General features: G+C 44.9%; 1 protein-coding gene across 2 annotated transcripts in view; it reads right to left on the bottom strand.

Annotated features, from left to right (window-relative positions):
• The window catches only part of bmpr2b (bone morphogenetic protein receptor, type II b (serine/threonine kinase)), a 302395-nt gene extending 295807 nt beyond the window's left edge, over positions 1 to 6588 (bottom strand). For both annotated transcript variants that reach the window (XM_048533673.2, XM_059647027.1), the window contains exon 1: positions 4905 to 6588. In XM_048533673.2, coding sequence (XP_048389630.1) covers positions 4905 to 4968 — 64 coding nt within the window. In that variant the 5' untranslated portion in view covers positions 4969 to 6588. The remainder of the gene's footprint in view (positions 1 to 4904) is intronic.
• Between the last annotated feature and the right edge of the window lie 9560 nt (positions 6589 to 16148).

The raw sequence follows: 16148 nt of genomic DNA, 5'->3' as shown, positions 1-16148 counted from the left end.
CAATTGGTACTGACTTCTCATCTCATTAAAGTTCCTCACACTGCCATCCATGCAATCGCCTCCTCAAATTCACCAATATATCTGCACTCCTGGAATGCAAGCATCCAAAACTTCCCAATATCAAATCATACCACCATTGTTATCCACGCCTTCAACTGCCAACGTCCCAAGCTCTGGCATTTCCTTCCAAAATTACCCATCACCGCTTCTGTACTCAGAAAAAATTCTTCAAAATCTCTTTATCTAAGCTTTTGGCTATTCATCACAATATCTCCTTTAATAAAAGCAAAATACTGCTGATGCTGGAAATCTGAAGTAAAAACAGAAAATGCAGGAGAGGCTCAGCCGGTCTGGCACCTTCTATGGAGGGAGAAACAGAGCTAACGCTTCAAATCCAGATGTCCAGCTTGATTTATAAAGCACATTATGTCAGCTGATTTGTCATCAATGGATTTCTCTTTGTTAATAAAGAAACACAACGTACAAATTGTGAAGGGGTATCAGAGATAATGGGAACTGCAGATGCTGGAGATTCCAAGATAATAAAATGTGAGGCTGGATGAACACAGCAGGCCAAGCAGCATCTCAGGAGCACAGTGCTCCTGAGATGCTGCTTGGCCTGCTGTGTTCATCCAGCCTCACATTTTATTATCGTACAAATTGTGAATATGTTCAAGGACGTGCTTATGGAATTCTCAGACATTCATAAATCTGCTTGCACACAAAGATACTCCTCCTTCATTGTAAAAAAATTACCTCATTCAGTCTATCTATAAAACAGCTGGGAAAATCCAGCATCTGGACCGCTAGTGCAGCCTCATTTGGAGTATTGCGTGCAGTTCTGGTCGCCCCATTACAGGAAGGATGTGGAAACATTGGAAAAGGTGCAAAGGAGATCTACAAGGATGTTGCCTGGTCTGGAGCGCAGGCCCTATGAAGAAAGGCTGAGGGACTTGGGTCTGTTCTCATTGGAGAGAAGGAGGTTGAGGGGATTTAATACAGACATACAAGATGATCAGAGGATTAGATAGGGTGGACGGTGAGAGTCTTTTTCCGAGGAGGATGACTTCAGCTTGTACAAGGGCGCATAGCTACAAATTGAGGGGTGATAGATTTAAGGCAGATGTTAGAGGCAGGTTCTTTACTCAGAGAGTGGTAAGGGCGTGAAACGCCTTGCCTGCCAATGTAGTTAACTCAGCCACATTAGGGGCATTTAAACAGTCCTTGGATAAGCATATGGATGAAGACGGGGTAGTGTAGGGGGAAGGCCTTAGGTCAGTTCACAGGGTGACACCAAAGGGCCTATTCTGAGCTGTATTATTCTATGTTCTATCCATTAATTAAGAACCAACATCAAGATAAAAACTAAAAGAACTGCGGATGCTATAAATCAGGAACAAAAACAAAGTTGCTACAAAAGCTCAGCAGGTCTGGCAGCATCTGTGAAGGAGAAAACACAGTTAACGATTTGGGTCCGGTGACCCTTCCTCAGAACTGATGGTGGCTGGGAAAACGTCAGTTTATGTGCAGAAAATAGGCAGGCGGGTGGGATTGGGAGTAAACGATAGGATAGAGCCCAAAGAGAGAGAAACACAGTTGGGCAGACAAAGGTGTTGCTAACAATCAGGCTGGGAGGGCAAGTAGTTGTTAATGGGGTCAGTTAGAGACTAACAACAGGGGGTGTGTAGTGGCAGGCTATATGGCAATAAGGCCTGGTGTGTGTGGTGGGGGGTTGGGACTTGGGAGAGTTTAGGCCCTAAAATTATTGAACTCAATATTGAGTCCGGAGGGCTGTAGGATCCCCAAGCGGAAAATGAGAAGTTGTTCCTCCAGCTTGCGTTCAGCTTCACTGGAACACTGTAGCAAGCTGGAGTCAGAGGTGTTGGCCAGGGAACAGGGTGGTGCACTGAAGTGGCAGGCAACAGGGAGTTCAGGGTCTTTTTTGCGAGCAGAAAGTAGATGTTTTAAGTTATAGATGTTATAGTTTTAAGCTGGTTGGTGGAAAGTATAGAGGGGATGTCAGAGGCAGGTTCTTTACGCAGAGAGTTGTGAGAGCATGGAATGCGTTGCCAGCAGCAGTTGTGGAAGCAAGGTCATTGGGGTCATTTAAGAGACTGCTGGACATGCATATGGTCACAGAAATTTGAGGGTGCATCCATGAGGATCAATGGTCGGCACAACATTGTGGGCTGAAGGGCCTGTTCTGTGCTGTACTGTTCTATGTTCTATGTTCTATGTTCTATGTTCTGTGAAGCGGTCGCCAAGTCTAGACTTCGTTTCCCCAGTGTACAGGAGACCACATTGTGAGCAGCAAATGCAGCAGACTTGATTCTGTGAAGTGGTGCTTTACCTGGAAGATATGTTTGGGCCCTTGGATATTGGGGACGGAGGAGGTAAATAGGCAGGTGTTCCACCTTCGCCAGTTACGCGGAAAGGTGCCATAGGGCTGCTGGCAGGTGTTGAAGATGAAGGAAGTGTGGACCAGGGTGACCTGGAGGGAATGGTCCCTGTGGAAGGCAGACAAGGGAGGGGAGGGGAATATGTGTCTGGTGGTGGTATCTTGCTGGAGGTGGCAGAAATGAAGTATGATGATTTTCTGGGTGTGGACGCTAGTGGGATGTTAGGTGAGGATAAGGGGAACCCTATCGCTGTTGTGGGAGGGAAGAGAAGCGATGAGGGCAGAAGTGCGGGAGATGGGTCGGACCTGATTGAGGGCCCTGTCAACAACAGAGCTGGGGGATCCTCGATTGAGGAAGAACATGGACATTTCAGAGGCTCCCTTGTGGAAGCTGGCCTCATTTGAACATATGCAACAGAGACAAAGGAACAACATCAAGGTATTTGCCATAGAATGCTCATTAGCATGGAGGCACTACATACTGCAAAAGTCCTGACAACATTCCAGCTATTCTGGTTACCCTGCTATAGGAAGGATGTTGTTAAACTTGAGAAGGTGCAGAAAAAAATTACATATATGTTGCTGGAACTGGAGGGTTTGATAGGGAGAAGCAGAATAGTCTCAGGCATTTTTCTCTGGAGAATCTGAGGCTGAGGGGTGACCTTATTAAGATTTATAAAATCATAAGGGGTGTAGATATGAGGAGCAACCAAAGTCTTTTTCCAACGGTGGGGGGAGTCCACAACTAGAGGGTAACGGTTTAAGGTGACGGGGGAATGAGTGGAACAAGCTGCCAGATGAAATGATGAAAGCCGGTATAATTACAACAGTTGAAAAGCATCTGGAGGGTATTTGAAATGGAAGGATTTACAGGGATATGGGCCAAATCCTGGCAAGTGGCACTAGATCAGATTGGGATGTTTGTCGGCATGGACAAGTTGGACTGAAGAACGTGTTTACGTGCTGTATGTCTCTATGACTCTAGCAGCACTGAAGACCTGTACACCAGAACTTGCCAAGCTGTTCCATTACAATTACAACACTGGTATCTATCTGACCATGTGAAAAATTGCCCAGGTATGTCCTATACACAATCTAACCATCGCATTAGTCTACTTTCGATCATCGTTAAAGTGACAGAGAGTGTCATCAACAGTACCATCAAGCAGCACCTGCTTAGCAATAATCTGCTTGGGAGATGCTCAGTTTGGATTCTACCAAAGACACTCAGCTCCTGACCTCATTACACTTCGGTTACTGAATTCCAGGAACGAGGCAAGAGTAACATCCCTTTATATCAAAGCCACATTCAATTGAGTATGGCATCAAGGAGACCTAGGAACATTAGGAAATCAGGGGGAAAAATTTCCCCTGGTTGAAGTCATCTTTGACACATAGGAAGATGGTGTGGTTGCTGAAGGTATGTCATCTCAGTTCCAGGACATGTCTGCAGATGTTCCTTAGCATCTGTTCTAAGCACCATATCTTTAGCTGTTTCATCAACAACCATCTCTCTATCATAAAGTCAGAACTGGGATGTTTGTTTGATGGTTTCACAATTTTCGTGACTTGTCAGATACCAAAGCACTCCTGATCAAATGCAATAAGTTATGGATAGTATCCACACATGGCCTGACAAGTAAAATTCTTCAAAGTTCTTTTTTCAACTTTCCTTACGATACTTGTTGACTATCAGTCTCATGCCAGTGTTTGGCCTTAGATGGAGTTTACCATCCACTTTGGGCTGCATTCACAAGCAACCTGACTCTGAGAAGATACCATCCCAACCACCAGCCTCGTGCTGTCCCCGGGTCTGTCTCAGTCCATATTCACTAGATGACCCTGTTGTGCTACAAAAGATGTTACGATATCTGGGGTCCCCTGGAAGGGTCGCTGGACCTGAATCATTAACTGATTTTTCTATACAGATGCTGCCAGACCTGCTGAGCTTTTTCCAGCAATCTCTTTTTTTGTTTCAGATTTTATATTACCGTATCTACTTGACCATGAGATTTACAGACTCGTGTACACCTTGACGACTGCGCAAAAAGCTTGTAAAATGCAGTATAGATTACACAGTATAGAACTGGAAGATCACAATAGGCCAGGCAGCATCAGAGGAGCAGGAAAGTTGACGTTGCAGGTCGGGACCGTTCTTCAGAAATCCTGTGATTTTCTCTTATGGAGGAAGAAATCCTAGACCATTGTTTAAACGACCCCTCCACTCTTACTGTCCACTCTCCCCTTCACACTTCTGTCCCTTACCCTCTCCTCCCTTTCATCCTGTCCTTCTCGACTCACTTCCCTCTTGATCCCCTCTCCTCTCTTCCCTCGGCCCCAACACCCACACACATACTTCTCCCACTCTCCCCCCACCCCCACACATTCAGTGATTCAAGCGACACCGAGCTTGGCGCAGTCTCTTTAAATGTTCCTCCAACCTTTCCCCACCACCACACCTTTGGCCCGCGTTCGACTCCCGGGAACATACTTCCCAGTCACTTACAGGCTACGACGTTCACCCAGGCGGCGTGAATCCCGACGAACAGCAGGCATAAGGAGGCGGCCATGTCCGACCCGGAGTTGCGGGGGTGGGGTGGTTGGGGGGTGTTGTAGGGCAAAGCGAAGCAGTGTACAACAATGAGGAGGGGGAATGCGGCTCGGCCCAGTTCAGCCCCGGCTGTTAGTGACAGCACAGCCGCGCCACGCCGACAGCTCACGACGGTTTCATACCCTCGCGGAGGCCGCGATTTGAAAATCCGCTGGCCCAGCTCGCGCTCACAACCACCCGATGGTCCGGTAAAATTCAGCTCCTCGCCTCCTGCCCTACTCGGTCTGGACTCCTCAACCCGCTCCGGTTAGACACACACAGAAATAGAATTATTACTTCCTTCCTTTTAATTCCTCGGCTGTTGCTGTTCTTTTGTCTTTATAAAAAAATTCCAGCGGAAAAGAAAAGCCGCGGGCGTCCAGACGAACCGCGGATGGGTGGGATTGATGAAATATATTCCTATTTTTGTTCAACTAATGTTCTCCTCGCGATCACGGAACAAAATGTTCAGGATCATCTGCGTAGATATAAAAATTCCCGCTTGTTCGATCGCTGTTGATGATAAAACTTCGATCATATGTTGGTTGAGGGGGCAAGGTTGGGGGATTCACTTGCTGTAATGGGAACGAAAAAACCCTACGACTCCTTCCCTTGACCACGATGATTTTTCTTCTCCTCTTGACGGAATAATTGTTTCACTCTTTTTGTCTATATTTCCTCGCAGACTTGTCGCCTGAAATTTTTCCTCTTCAGTACGTGGGTATTTTTATCTCTCCCTCCCCCCTCTCGAGTGAAACGAGATCGATCAAATTTACTTTTAATCTTCTCGAAATAATTTACTCCTTCCAAGCGCAGGTTTTCGGCCGATGGCGTGTGATTTCGTGTGTGTGTGTTTTCCTTCTCAAACCGTCTTTGGGAGCTGCATCGCAAACTCTTCGTTTTGTCGGGCGTTGATTTTAGATTTCCCTCTTTCGCCTGGCTCCCGTTCAATTTATTTCTCTATTTCTTTTTCATCCTGCGGCTGTGGTTTTTTAAAAAAATCTAAAATTTCCACTACCGAAGGTTCATTCCCCTCAGGCGGGTCATCATGACTTCCTTCCTTCCCTCTCTCTCTCTCTCCCCCCCCCCCCCCCCCGCTTGTCTTCCGATGTGAGGGGATTTGGTTTGTGGGTGGAGGGCCAAGTGTTTGGACTACTCAAACCAGCCACTCTCTCAGGATGAGGGGGGCCGGAGGCACTGCCAACTTCCGAAAGAATCTCCCTTACGCACCCCCACCCCCTAAGCCGTTTTGCTTTATTTCTGCTAGATTATATTGAAGTTGTCTTCCCCTCCGCCACCCACACCCCTCGCTTTCTTCTCCCTGTGCAAACTCCAAAAGACCGCAAGAGGTTTCGGTGGGAGACTGCCGAAAAACGCTTCCTTTTCTATACCCCGCCAAGTCGGTTCCCGAGATCTTTTCCACTCCGGCCTCTTATGTCCGTGTCTTGCGTGCCTGTATTTTGTTCAATGAAGATGGTGGAGAACCACTGAGGCTGAGCTGGTCGCGAATAGGGAACGACAGCCGAAACCAGACACAGATATACACACAAGAGACGGGATACGCCCGCCAGACACGCCACGGTCACACACCAAGCCTGAGGCTGTGTCTGAATCCGAACAGCTCCCTCTATAGTGCTCTGCGTTTAAAGGGGCAACGCAAATTAACTTCCAAAGGTCTGAAGTAGGAAGGGACAAATTAGGAACTCTGGTTTCCCTCATAAAGGAGGAGTGCAGCTCCCATTCCATCCGCGCTTTTAATGTGCCAGCCAGGCCTCAAGACCTCCCCGAGGCACCAAGAACAAATGAACATTGAGCTAACAAAGATAAATAAGCAGTGACTGCAAACTTAATGGAAATAATGGAATTCAAAACAGTGACGTCAACGGGGAGAGAGAGGTGAAGGAGTCTGGGGTTAATATGCCTGGATCTTACGCCTAGGTGGCTGAAGGAGTCAAATTTAATATTAGTTTGAGAGGGAACTCATAAGCAGCCAGATTCATATCTAGCTCTCACAAGTCCATTCTTTCGTTAACAATAACCCAACCGTTATTTGTACGCCAGCATTCTTTACAAAACAACACAGTCCTACCTGAAGCAACTTTTCCATTGAATTCTATCTTTAGGGATTTTGTTAACCACGACAATGATGCTCCTATCAGCTACTTCCTAAATCAGCTTGACCTAGAAAACCGTACTAACTATATTTGCCATAATCAAGATATAGTAGGAACTGCAGATGCTGGAGAATCTGAGATAACAAGGTGTAGAGCTGGATGAACACAGCAAGCCAAGCAGCTTCACAGGAGCAGGAAGGCTAACGTTTCAGGCCCAGACCCTTCTTCAGAAATGGGGAAAAGGAAGGGGTTTCTGAAATAAATAGGGAGAGAGGAGGAGACGGATCGAAGATGGAAAGAGGAGAAGATAGGTGGAGAGGAGACAGATGGGTCAACGAGGGAGGAATGAAGCCAGTAAAGGTGAGTATAGGTGGGGAGTTAGGGAGGAGATAGGTCAGTCCAGGAAGGACAAACAGGTTAAGGGATGAGGTTAGTAGGTAGGAGATGGGGTTGGGGCTTGAGGTAGGAGGAGGGGATAGGTGGGAGGACGGACAGGGTAGGGAAGCGGGGACGAGCTGGGCTGGTTTTGGGGTGTGGTGGGGGGGACATTTTGAAACTTGTGAAGTCCACATTGATACCGTTGGGCTGCAAGGTTCCCACGCAGAATATAAGTTGCCGTTCCTGCAACCTTTGGGTGGCATCATTGTGACACTGCAGGAGGCCCAGGATGGACATGTTGTCTGAGGAATGGGATGGGGATTTGAAATGGTTCGCGACAGGGAGGTGCAGTTGTTAGTGCAAACCGAGAGTAGGTGTTCTTCAAGGTGGTCCACAAGCCTCCGCTTGGTTTCTGCAATGTAGAGGAGGCCAGTGTGGGAACAGCAGATGCAGTATACCACATTAGCAGATGTGCAGGTGAACATCTGCTTGATGTGGAAAGTCTTCTTGGGGGTGAGAGGGGAGGTGTAGGGGCAGATGTAGCACTTCCTGCGGTTGCAGGGAAAAGTGCCGGGTGTGGTGGGGCTGCAGGAGAGTGTGGAGGGGACAAGGGAGTCACAGAGAGAGTGGTCCCTCCGGAAGGCAGATAAGGGTGGGGAGGGAAAAATGTCTTTTGTGGTGGAGTCAGATTGCAGGTGGCAGAAGTGTCAGAGGATGATGCATTGGATCTGGAGGTCGGTGGAATGGTACGTGAGGATGAGGGGGATTCTGTTTTGGTTGTTATTGCGGGGATGGGGTCTGAGGGATGTGGACGTTCTCGACCATTGAAGGGGGAAAGTTGGGGTCCTTTAAAAATGAGGACATCTGAGATGTACGGGAATGGCATGTCTCAGCCTGGGAGCAGATGCAGTGGAGGCGAAGGAATTGGGAAATTCTATATGCTTCTATTTCAAACCATAAATGTGTAGTCCCTTTCATTGCCTATTCCACCAGCCTATGCCAGATCATGTACCCTTATTTCTGCCATCTCCAATATAATCCAACATATTTTCCCCTCTCCTGTCCACTTTTACATAGAACATAGAACATTACAGCACAGTACAGGCCCTTCGGCCCTCGATGTTGTGCCGACCTGTCATACCGATCTCAAGCCCATCTAACCTACACTACTCCATGTACATCCACGTGCTTATCCAATGACGACTTAAATGTACCTAAAGTTGGCGAATCTACTACCGTTGCAGGCAAAGCGTTCCATTCCCTTACTACTCTCTGAGTAAAGAAATCACCTCTGACATCTGTCCTATATCTTTCACCCCTCAATTTAAAGCTATGCCCCCACATGCTCGCCGTCACCATCCTAGGAAAAAGGCTCTCCCTGTCTAACCCTCTGATTATTTTATATGTTTCAATTAAGTCACCTCTCAACCTTCTTCTCTCTAATGAAAACAGCCTCAAGTCCCTCACCCTTTCCTTGTAAGACCTTCCCTCCAGACCAGGCAACATCCTTCTTAACAGCCCTGTCAACCTGGGTGGCAATTTTCAAGGATCTGTGTACATGGACACCGAGATCTCTCTGCTCATCTACATTACCAAGAATCTTACCATTAGCCCTGTACTTTGCCTTCCGGTTACTCCTACCAAAGTGCATCACCTCACACTTGTCTGCATTAAACTCCATTTGCCACCTCTCAGCCCAGCTCTGCAGCTTATCTATGTCTCTCTGCAACCTACAGCATCCTTCGTCACTATCCACAACTCCACCGACCTTAGTGTTGTCTGCAAATTTACTAACCCATCCTTCTACGCCCTCATCCAGGTCATTTATAAAAATGACAAACAGCAGTGGACACAACACCGACCCTTGCGGTACACCACTAGTAACTGGTCTCCAGGATGAACATTTCCCATCAACTACCTCCCTCTGTCTTCTTTCAGCAAGCCAATTTCCGATCCAAACTGCTATATCTCCCACAATTCCATTCCTCCGCATTTTGTACAATAGCCTACTGTGGGGAACCTTATCGAACGTCTTGCTGAAATCCATATACACCACATCAATTTTTGTGAAGCATTTCTCTTTGTGATATCTTAGCACCCTTACATCCAACTCCCTTGCTCTGAGAAAATTCCTTGAAGCATAGGCACTGCTATCCAGGGCCCCAAACACTGCTTTCAAATAAGAGTGCAATTTGCATATACATTCCCCAACCTAGTATGCTGATTTCACTGAGAACTGCCGATGCTGGAGTCAGAGATAAAACAATGTGGAGCTGGAGGAACACAGCAGGCCAGACAGCATCAGAGGAGCAGGAAAGCTGATGTTTCGGGTTGGGAACCTTCTTCAGAAGAAGGATCCCAACCCGAAACATCAGCTTTCCTAATGATTTCACTGACCTCGTTTAGTTTCATGTACATTAGGCAGAACCAAGCACCAATGAGGGACCATTTCATGGTACATTACAGGTTTGTTCCCTGCATCTTTGTGGCTTGTTATTGCAAATTCTTCATTCAAATTCAACTCTGGCTTCCCTACCTTTGGCCTTCCACACATTTCTAATGAACTTAACAGGAAACATAGGGAACAGCATTTTCTGTTGCTGTTCAGTATTTTACAGTTCTGTGTTCTTAAAATTAAATTGAAATATTATTTCAATTACTGAACCATTATGAGTTTTTTTTGATTTTGGTGATTAACTGCCACCAGTAAATCACCAGTGTAACCTCTGAATATCCACCTATCTAATGCATTCATAATTTTGTAGATCTCAATCAGGTTGCCCCTCAGTCTCTGTCTTTCCAGTGAATACAATCTACATTTATCCAATCTCTCCTCGTACCCAAATCCAGGCAACATCCTGGTAAACCTTCTCTGCATCTTTTCAAAAGCATCCACATCCTTCTGATAGTGTAGCAACGGTGAAGTCTCCTGAATAGTGTTGAGACAATTTAGTTTGTTTATTACAGTAAAAATCTTGTCATGTGACAAATCTTTCATTCAGTTACCAGAAATACAAGTAACTCATTACAAGTAATTGGTCACCACAGGAATCAGAATGGCATGAGACAAAGATGACATGAGGGAAAACAATTTACTCAATGAGTTGTTATAATCTGAAATGCACTACCTGAGTGTTATGAAAATAGAATTGATTATAGTTTTCAAAGCGGTATTGTATAAATATCTGGAAGGGAAGAAATTGTAGCGCACACTCATGATGTGCTTCTCACCCAGTATCACCCTTTCTGGTCACCCTCAATGATGTACTGATGTGAATGCATCTGTGCTGGTGGAAGATGGCTTGCTGTAACAGTGCTGGTTCGTGGCTTCCATCTTCTCCGAGGATTTCAGTGATATTGTTGCTTCACTGGGATTTTTCCCTTCCACAAATGACTGTCTGAAAGACCATGAGAAAGAGATCATAAGGATTCACGTCTGATGGTGGAGGCTTTTACAGAACTGAAGTTTTAGCATAATGAAGTGTGGAGCTGGAGGTAGAAGGGTCCCAACCCAAAATGTCAGCTTTCCTGTTCCTCTGATACTGCCTGGCCTGCTGCGATCCTCCAGCTCCACACTTTGTTATGCTAAAATGTACATGAAACTAAACGAGTTCTGTAGAAGCCTCCACCATCAGACGTGAATCCTTATGATCTCCTTCTCATGGTCTTTCAGACAGTCATTTGTGGAGGGGAAGAATCCCAGTGAAGCAACAATATCACTGAAATCCTCAGAGAAGATGGAAGCCAACGAACCAGCACTGTTACATCAAGCCATCTTCCACCAGCACAGATGCATTCACATCAGTACATCATTGAGGTAATCAGAAAGGACGATACTGGGTGAGAAGCATGTCATGAGTGTGCGCTACAATTTCTTCCCTCCACAAAGTGTGGAGCTGGAGGAACGCAGCAGGCCAGGCAGTATCAGAGGAACAGGAAAGCTGATATTTTGGGTTAGGACCCTTCTACCTCCAGCTCCACACTTTGTTATCTGTGACTCCAGCATCTTGCTATCTTAGTGAAGTTTTAGCATGCTGTCAAACAGTCATGAATGAAATCTATCTCCATCATCTGCCAATTATAGTATCTTTCATACCTCCCTTAGGTAATGCTTGCAGAGTGAAAAATGACTTGATAGATTATTTGTGTTTTATTTTCAACTTAGTCATTATGTTGGCCAGTCACGGAATACATTCACAAGAAGCTGCTAATGTACTCTTAACAAAAGAACACAAGGTTATTACACAAAAGAACCGTTAAATAAAATAAATCTATATACGTCAGACAAGTTGGAAAATCTCACCACAAACAGCAGAAAAAAGTCCTTTTTTTCCCCAGCAGTTTTCTTTGTAGACATATATACCATTCTCTACAACAGAAAGTTGCCACTTTTAAATTTCCCCTTCACCTTAGACCTATGCCTTCTAGTTTTGGACTGTCTTACCCTGGGGAAAATACCCTTGATTATTCACCTTATCTACTTACACGGAAATGATCTGTGAGAGAAAGTGTTACGGGTGAGCACAATGGCATTTAAAAAGCATTTGGACAGTACATGGATAGGAGAGATTTAGAGGGATACGGCCCACATGCAGGCGGAAGGGTCTAGTTCGGTTCAGGAAACCTGGTCGGCATGGATGAGTAATGACTCTACACAATCCTAGTGAAGTATCACTCCTTTAATACCAATTGACGTAGGAGCAATAGGAGGCCATTTAGACCTTAGAGTGTGGTCCACCATTCAACAGAGTCATGACTGATTTAATAATCTTAAATCACAATCTCTCGCATTTTCTCTTTAGTCTTTTTTAACAAAGTTACAAGCGATTCCTTTTAACACCTTTCTCTTAATTCATGAGGTCTGATTCTCTCCTTCCCTCCCTAAGATACAGGGTCAGGCTGATTCACTGTCTTTTCTTTGACTTCTTTGAAACTCCACAATAGTACTTCGACTGATATTCTTCTTTCCTTCTGAACTGAAATGACTTCTAGCCTGTCTTTCTCTGTGTCATAGAAGTACAACTCAGTAAACACAAAACACTATCTCACCAGGTAGCTTGTCTTGTGGTCTAGCTTAAGTCATGTGATTTCTTTGAACTGATGGGTTGACCCACTGCTAAAAGAAAGTTTCTGACCATTAAAAGGTCACTTTCATGTGAACGATAATTTATTGTCATTTATACTTAACTACACAGTAAAATACAGTGAAAAGCTTCAATTGTCATCACAATCCAATGCCATTTTGAATAGTTTAAGAAAATAAAAGATATAGTTGAAAGAGAGTCCATCTTTGTTCCATCATGAGTCCTGAGCTGGCTGGCCAACAACCTTCTGCCACCCGTATGCTGCTTGTGCCGGACCCACAGTCAGAGTCGCCACTCTTCAGGCGCCATCTCTTCATTGCTAGGCCCACCTTGCTGACGGGCCACCAATGCCGTGTACCATGCTGAGCTCACACTTGCCTCCCCACCAGATCCCCTGGCTCTGCTGCTGTCACTGCCTTGCCAATAACCAGGAGTCCCTGGGTCTGTGACTACCTACCACAACAAAAGGGCTGCTGCCCCTGCTGCCTCACTGAAAGCGAGGATACCCCACTCCAGGCCTAAGCACATTCAGGAGTCCTTGGCTCAACTGTTGCCTCAACAATGCCTGAGTCCCCACTCCTGGCCTACCACAACCAGGAGTCCTTGGCTCAACTGTTGCCTCAACAATGCCTGAGTCCCCACTCCTGGCCTACCACAACCAGGAGCTGCTGCTATCTCGCTGATAACCAAGAGTCCCTGCTCCAGACCAACCACAACTAGCAACCTTGTCTCCACTGCAGCAGACCCCTTGTCAATGCCTTAAGTCCCTGCGCTGGGCATACTACATGGCCACTGCTTCAGCCACTGCCTCGTCAACACCTGGAATTTCTGTTCCAGGCCTACCACAACCAGGAGATCCTGGCTTCCGCTGCCAAGCCAGGGCCACCACCTCACCAAGAATACCACTCCATCCACCCTCCTCCACAATTTCACCTTTTCCTCCACTGACTGGAAGAAGGGGAAGAGAAAGAAAAAAGGGAAAAAGAGTAAGGAAAGAGGGAAAGAAATGACTGGTCTGGTTTGCATGGACCCAGGAGCCTAAATGCCTGCTTACCTATCTTTATTTTATAACCCATATTCCCAAATAATAATATATTATAAAGCTTTGCTGCAGTCTCATGCTGAGAAAAAAAGAGGAATTTGCATTTTCTATCAATATTTCATTATTATTCACCTCCTTATTTACCATGAATCTATCTGCCTCAACATGAGAAAATATTCATAGGTTCTGCTTCAATGTCATTTTGAGGAAGAATTCTAATTCTTTGTCAGAGTTTTGTTTCATCAAGGTCTGTCTTCATTGGATGACCTTTAATTCTAGATTCTTCAGCTAGATGTTTCCCTTCCTCTCCATATGCAACCTGTCAAGACCCCTCAGGATTTTATATGTTTCATCAATCCATGTTCGACTCTTCAAAGCTCTAATGGATACATGTGCAAACTTTCTTCAAGAAAACAACTTGTTTAGTTAACTGTTTCTGAACTGCTTTCAAGACATTTATGTCCTTTCTTAGGTAAGGAGCTCAATACGCTACATAGTACTCCAGATGTGGTCTTACCAATGCCCTGTGCAATTGAAGCATTACCTCTCTACTTTAGCATTGAATAACCTTCACAATAAACAATTACATTCCATCAGTTTCTCTAATTACTTGCCGCACCTGCATATCAACCTTTGGTGATGCATGCACGAGAACACCCAGATCCTCCTCTATCTCAGAGATCTACAAACTCTCAGCATTTAGGTAATATGCTTCAAAACAATTCTTTCTTGCCAAAATGGACAATTTCATAGTTCCCCATGTTCAACTACATTTGCTATATCTTTTTCTACCTCACTTAACCAATCTAGATCCCTTTGTAGCCTTCTTACATCATTTTCACAACTTACTTCATCAAGTCAAACATAGACAAGGAAATTTCTGTTGATTGTCATTTACTGTCCTCCCTCAACTGATGACTGTGCACTCCTCCATGTTGAGCAATACTTGGATGAAGCATTGAATGTGACAAGGGTGCAGAATGTACCCTAATTAGGAGATTTTGAGTGGGAGCCATCAAGAGTGGCTCAGCAGTAGCACTATTGATTGAGCTGGTAAAGTCCGAAAAGATATTGCTGCTAGACCGGGTCTGTGACAGGTGATGAAGGAACCAACAAGAGACAAAAACATATTTAATGTCATCCCCACCAAGTTGCCTGTTGTAAATGCCGCTGTCCATGACAGCCTCAGTAGGAGCGACCACCGCACAGTCCTGATAGGGATCACACTGCCTTCACACTGTCAATACCTTACATTGTGTTATGTGACAATATTACTGTGACAGACTTCAGACAGATCAACAAATTAAGACTTTCTTAATGCGGACTTGACACTATCTGAGACCAGTATAATGGGCCATATAACTAGCCTGGGTAAATTTAAAAATTGTTGTGACCATTGGAAAAGTGGGAATAGTAAAGGAAACAGTGACCTCTCCAACCTTAGCTGAATAAAGACAATTCAATTTGGGCAAGGTGCTAAAGGTCAGTGCTCTTAGGAAGGACGGCAGTAGTTGGTGGTAAATAAGTGAAAAGAAAATCATAGCTCCAGTAGAGGATATGTACCACTGGCAGGGATACTATCATTCCACTCACGCCAAAGAATGGTTGGTTGCTGAGCAAGAGATTGGGCAAATGGAGAAAATAGAACAAAAACTCAAATTGTTGAAATTTCAATTAATTATGAGATAATGAATCCAGAAACCTGTTGAAATTAATTCTAATACTGAGCACTTTTAGATGGAGATTGTCCATTAAACCCAAACTTTCATCATTGAAATTCTTTGTATGCCAAATGCAATATTGAGCCTGTAGTGTTTACTGGTTGAGTTAGTCAGTTGTTGTTTCTGTGATGTTCACTGCAAGGCAGGAAACAAAGGACACATTGTAAAAGGCCTCTGCTACTGACTGTGGATGACATAGACATTGCCAACTCATCTGGAAAAACTCTGAACAGAAATGTTTTTGGGCACCAAAGTATGTTCTCAGCTTTTGTACCAACACTCAAGCCCGCAGGTATCAGGATGTTGGGTATTGCCAACTTATTTCCTCTTCCTCAGATGGCAGTGATTTTCTCTGAGGTACAATTCTATGAACATCAGCAGCCTTTATTTCAAATTTGAGGCCAGGCAGAAAGAGATGGCAGACTTCACTTCAGCAAGATTTGTGACCAGGAACCATAAACCCTATACCCTATCACACATTTTATGCTCCCTCCTCCCTGATTCAGAGGCTGAAGGACTGTCACAATATTACTAATTTTAAACTGGAAGAGATTAGGTTGTGGACTTGATGTGCCACATAAGTACAGAGGATAATAAGATGACAGCAGTAATTAGGTTGAAATGGCCCACAGATGAAGTGAATATTTTGTATGTATAAATAAGGGAAAAAGTCATTATGTCAACTTATGTTTATCAATTTAACCATTTTGTATAAATAGCCCTGGACTTGTGTTGCAGTTTCTATTTACACAGAGACCAACAGATAGTTAGAGGGTTTATGATGGTGAGCAGCTTGAAGGGGAACATAAAGGTGGGTGTTC

Source organism: Stegostoma tigrinum, chromosome 7 (assembly GCF_030684315.1).
Source record: "Stegostoma tigrinum isolate sSteTig4 chromosome 7, sSteTig4.hap1, whole genome shotgun sequence".
In the NCBI taxonomy this organism is placed as follows: Eukaryota; Metazoa; Chordata; class Chondrichthyes; order Orectolobiformes; family Stegostomatidae; genus Stegostoma; species Stegostoma tigrinum.
The sequence above is the reverse complement of the archived record's forward strand: the minus strand, read 5'-3'. Positions and strand labels throughout refer to the sequence as shown.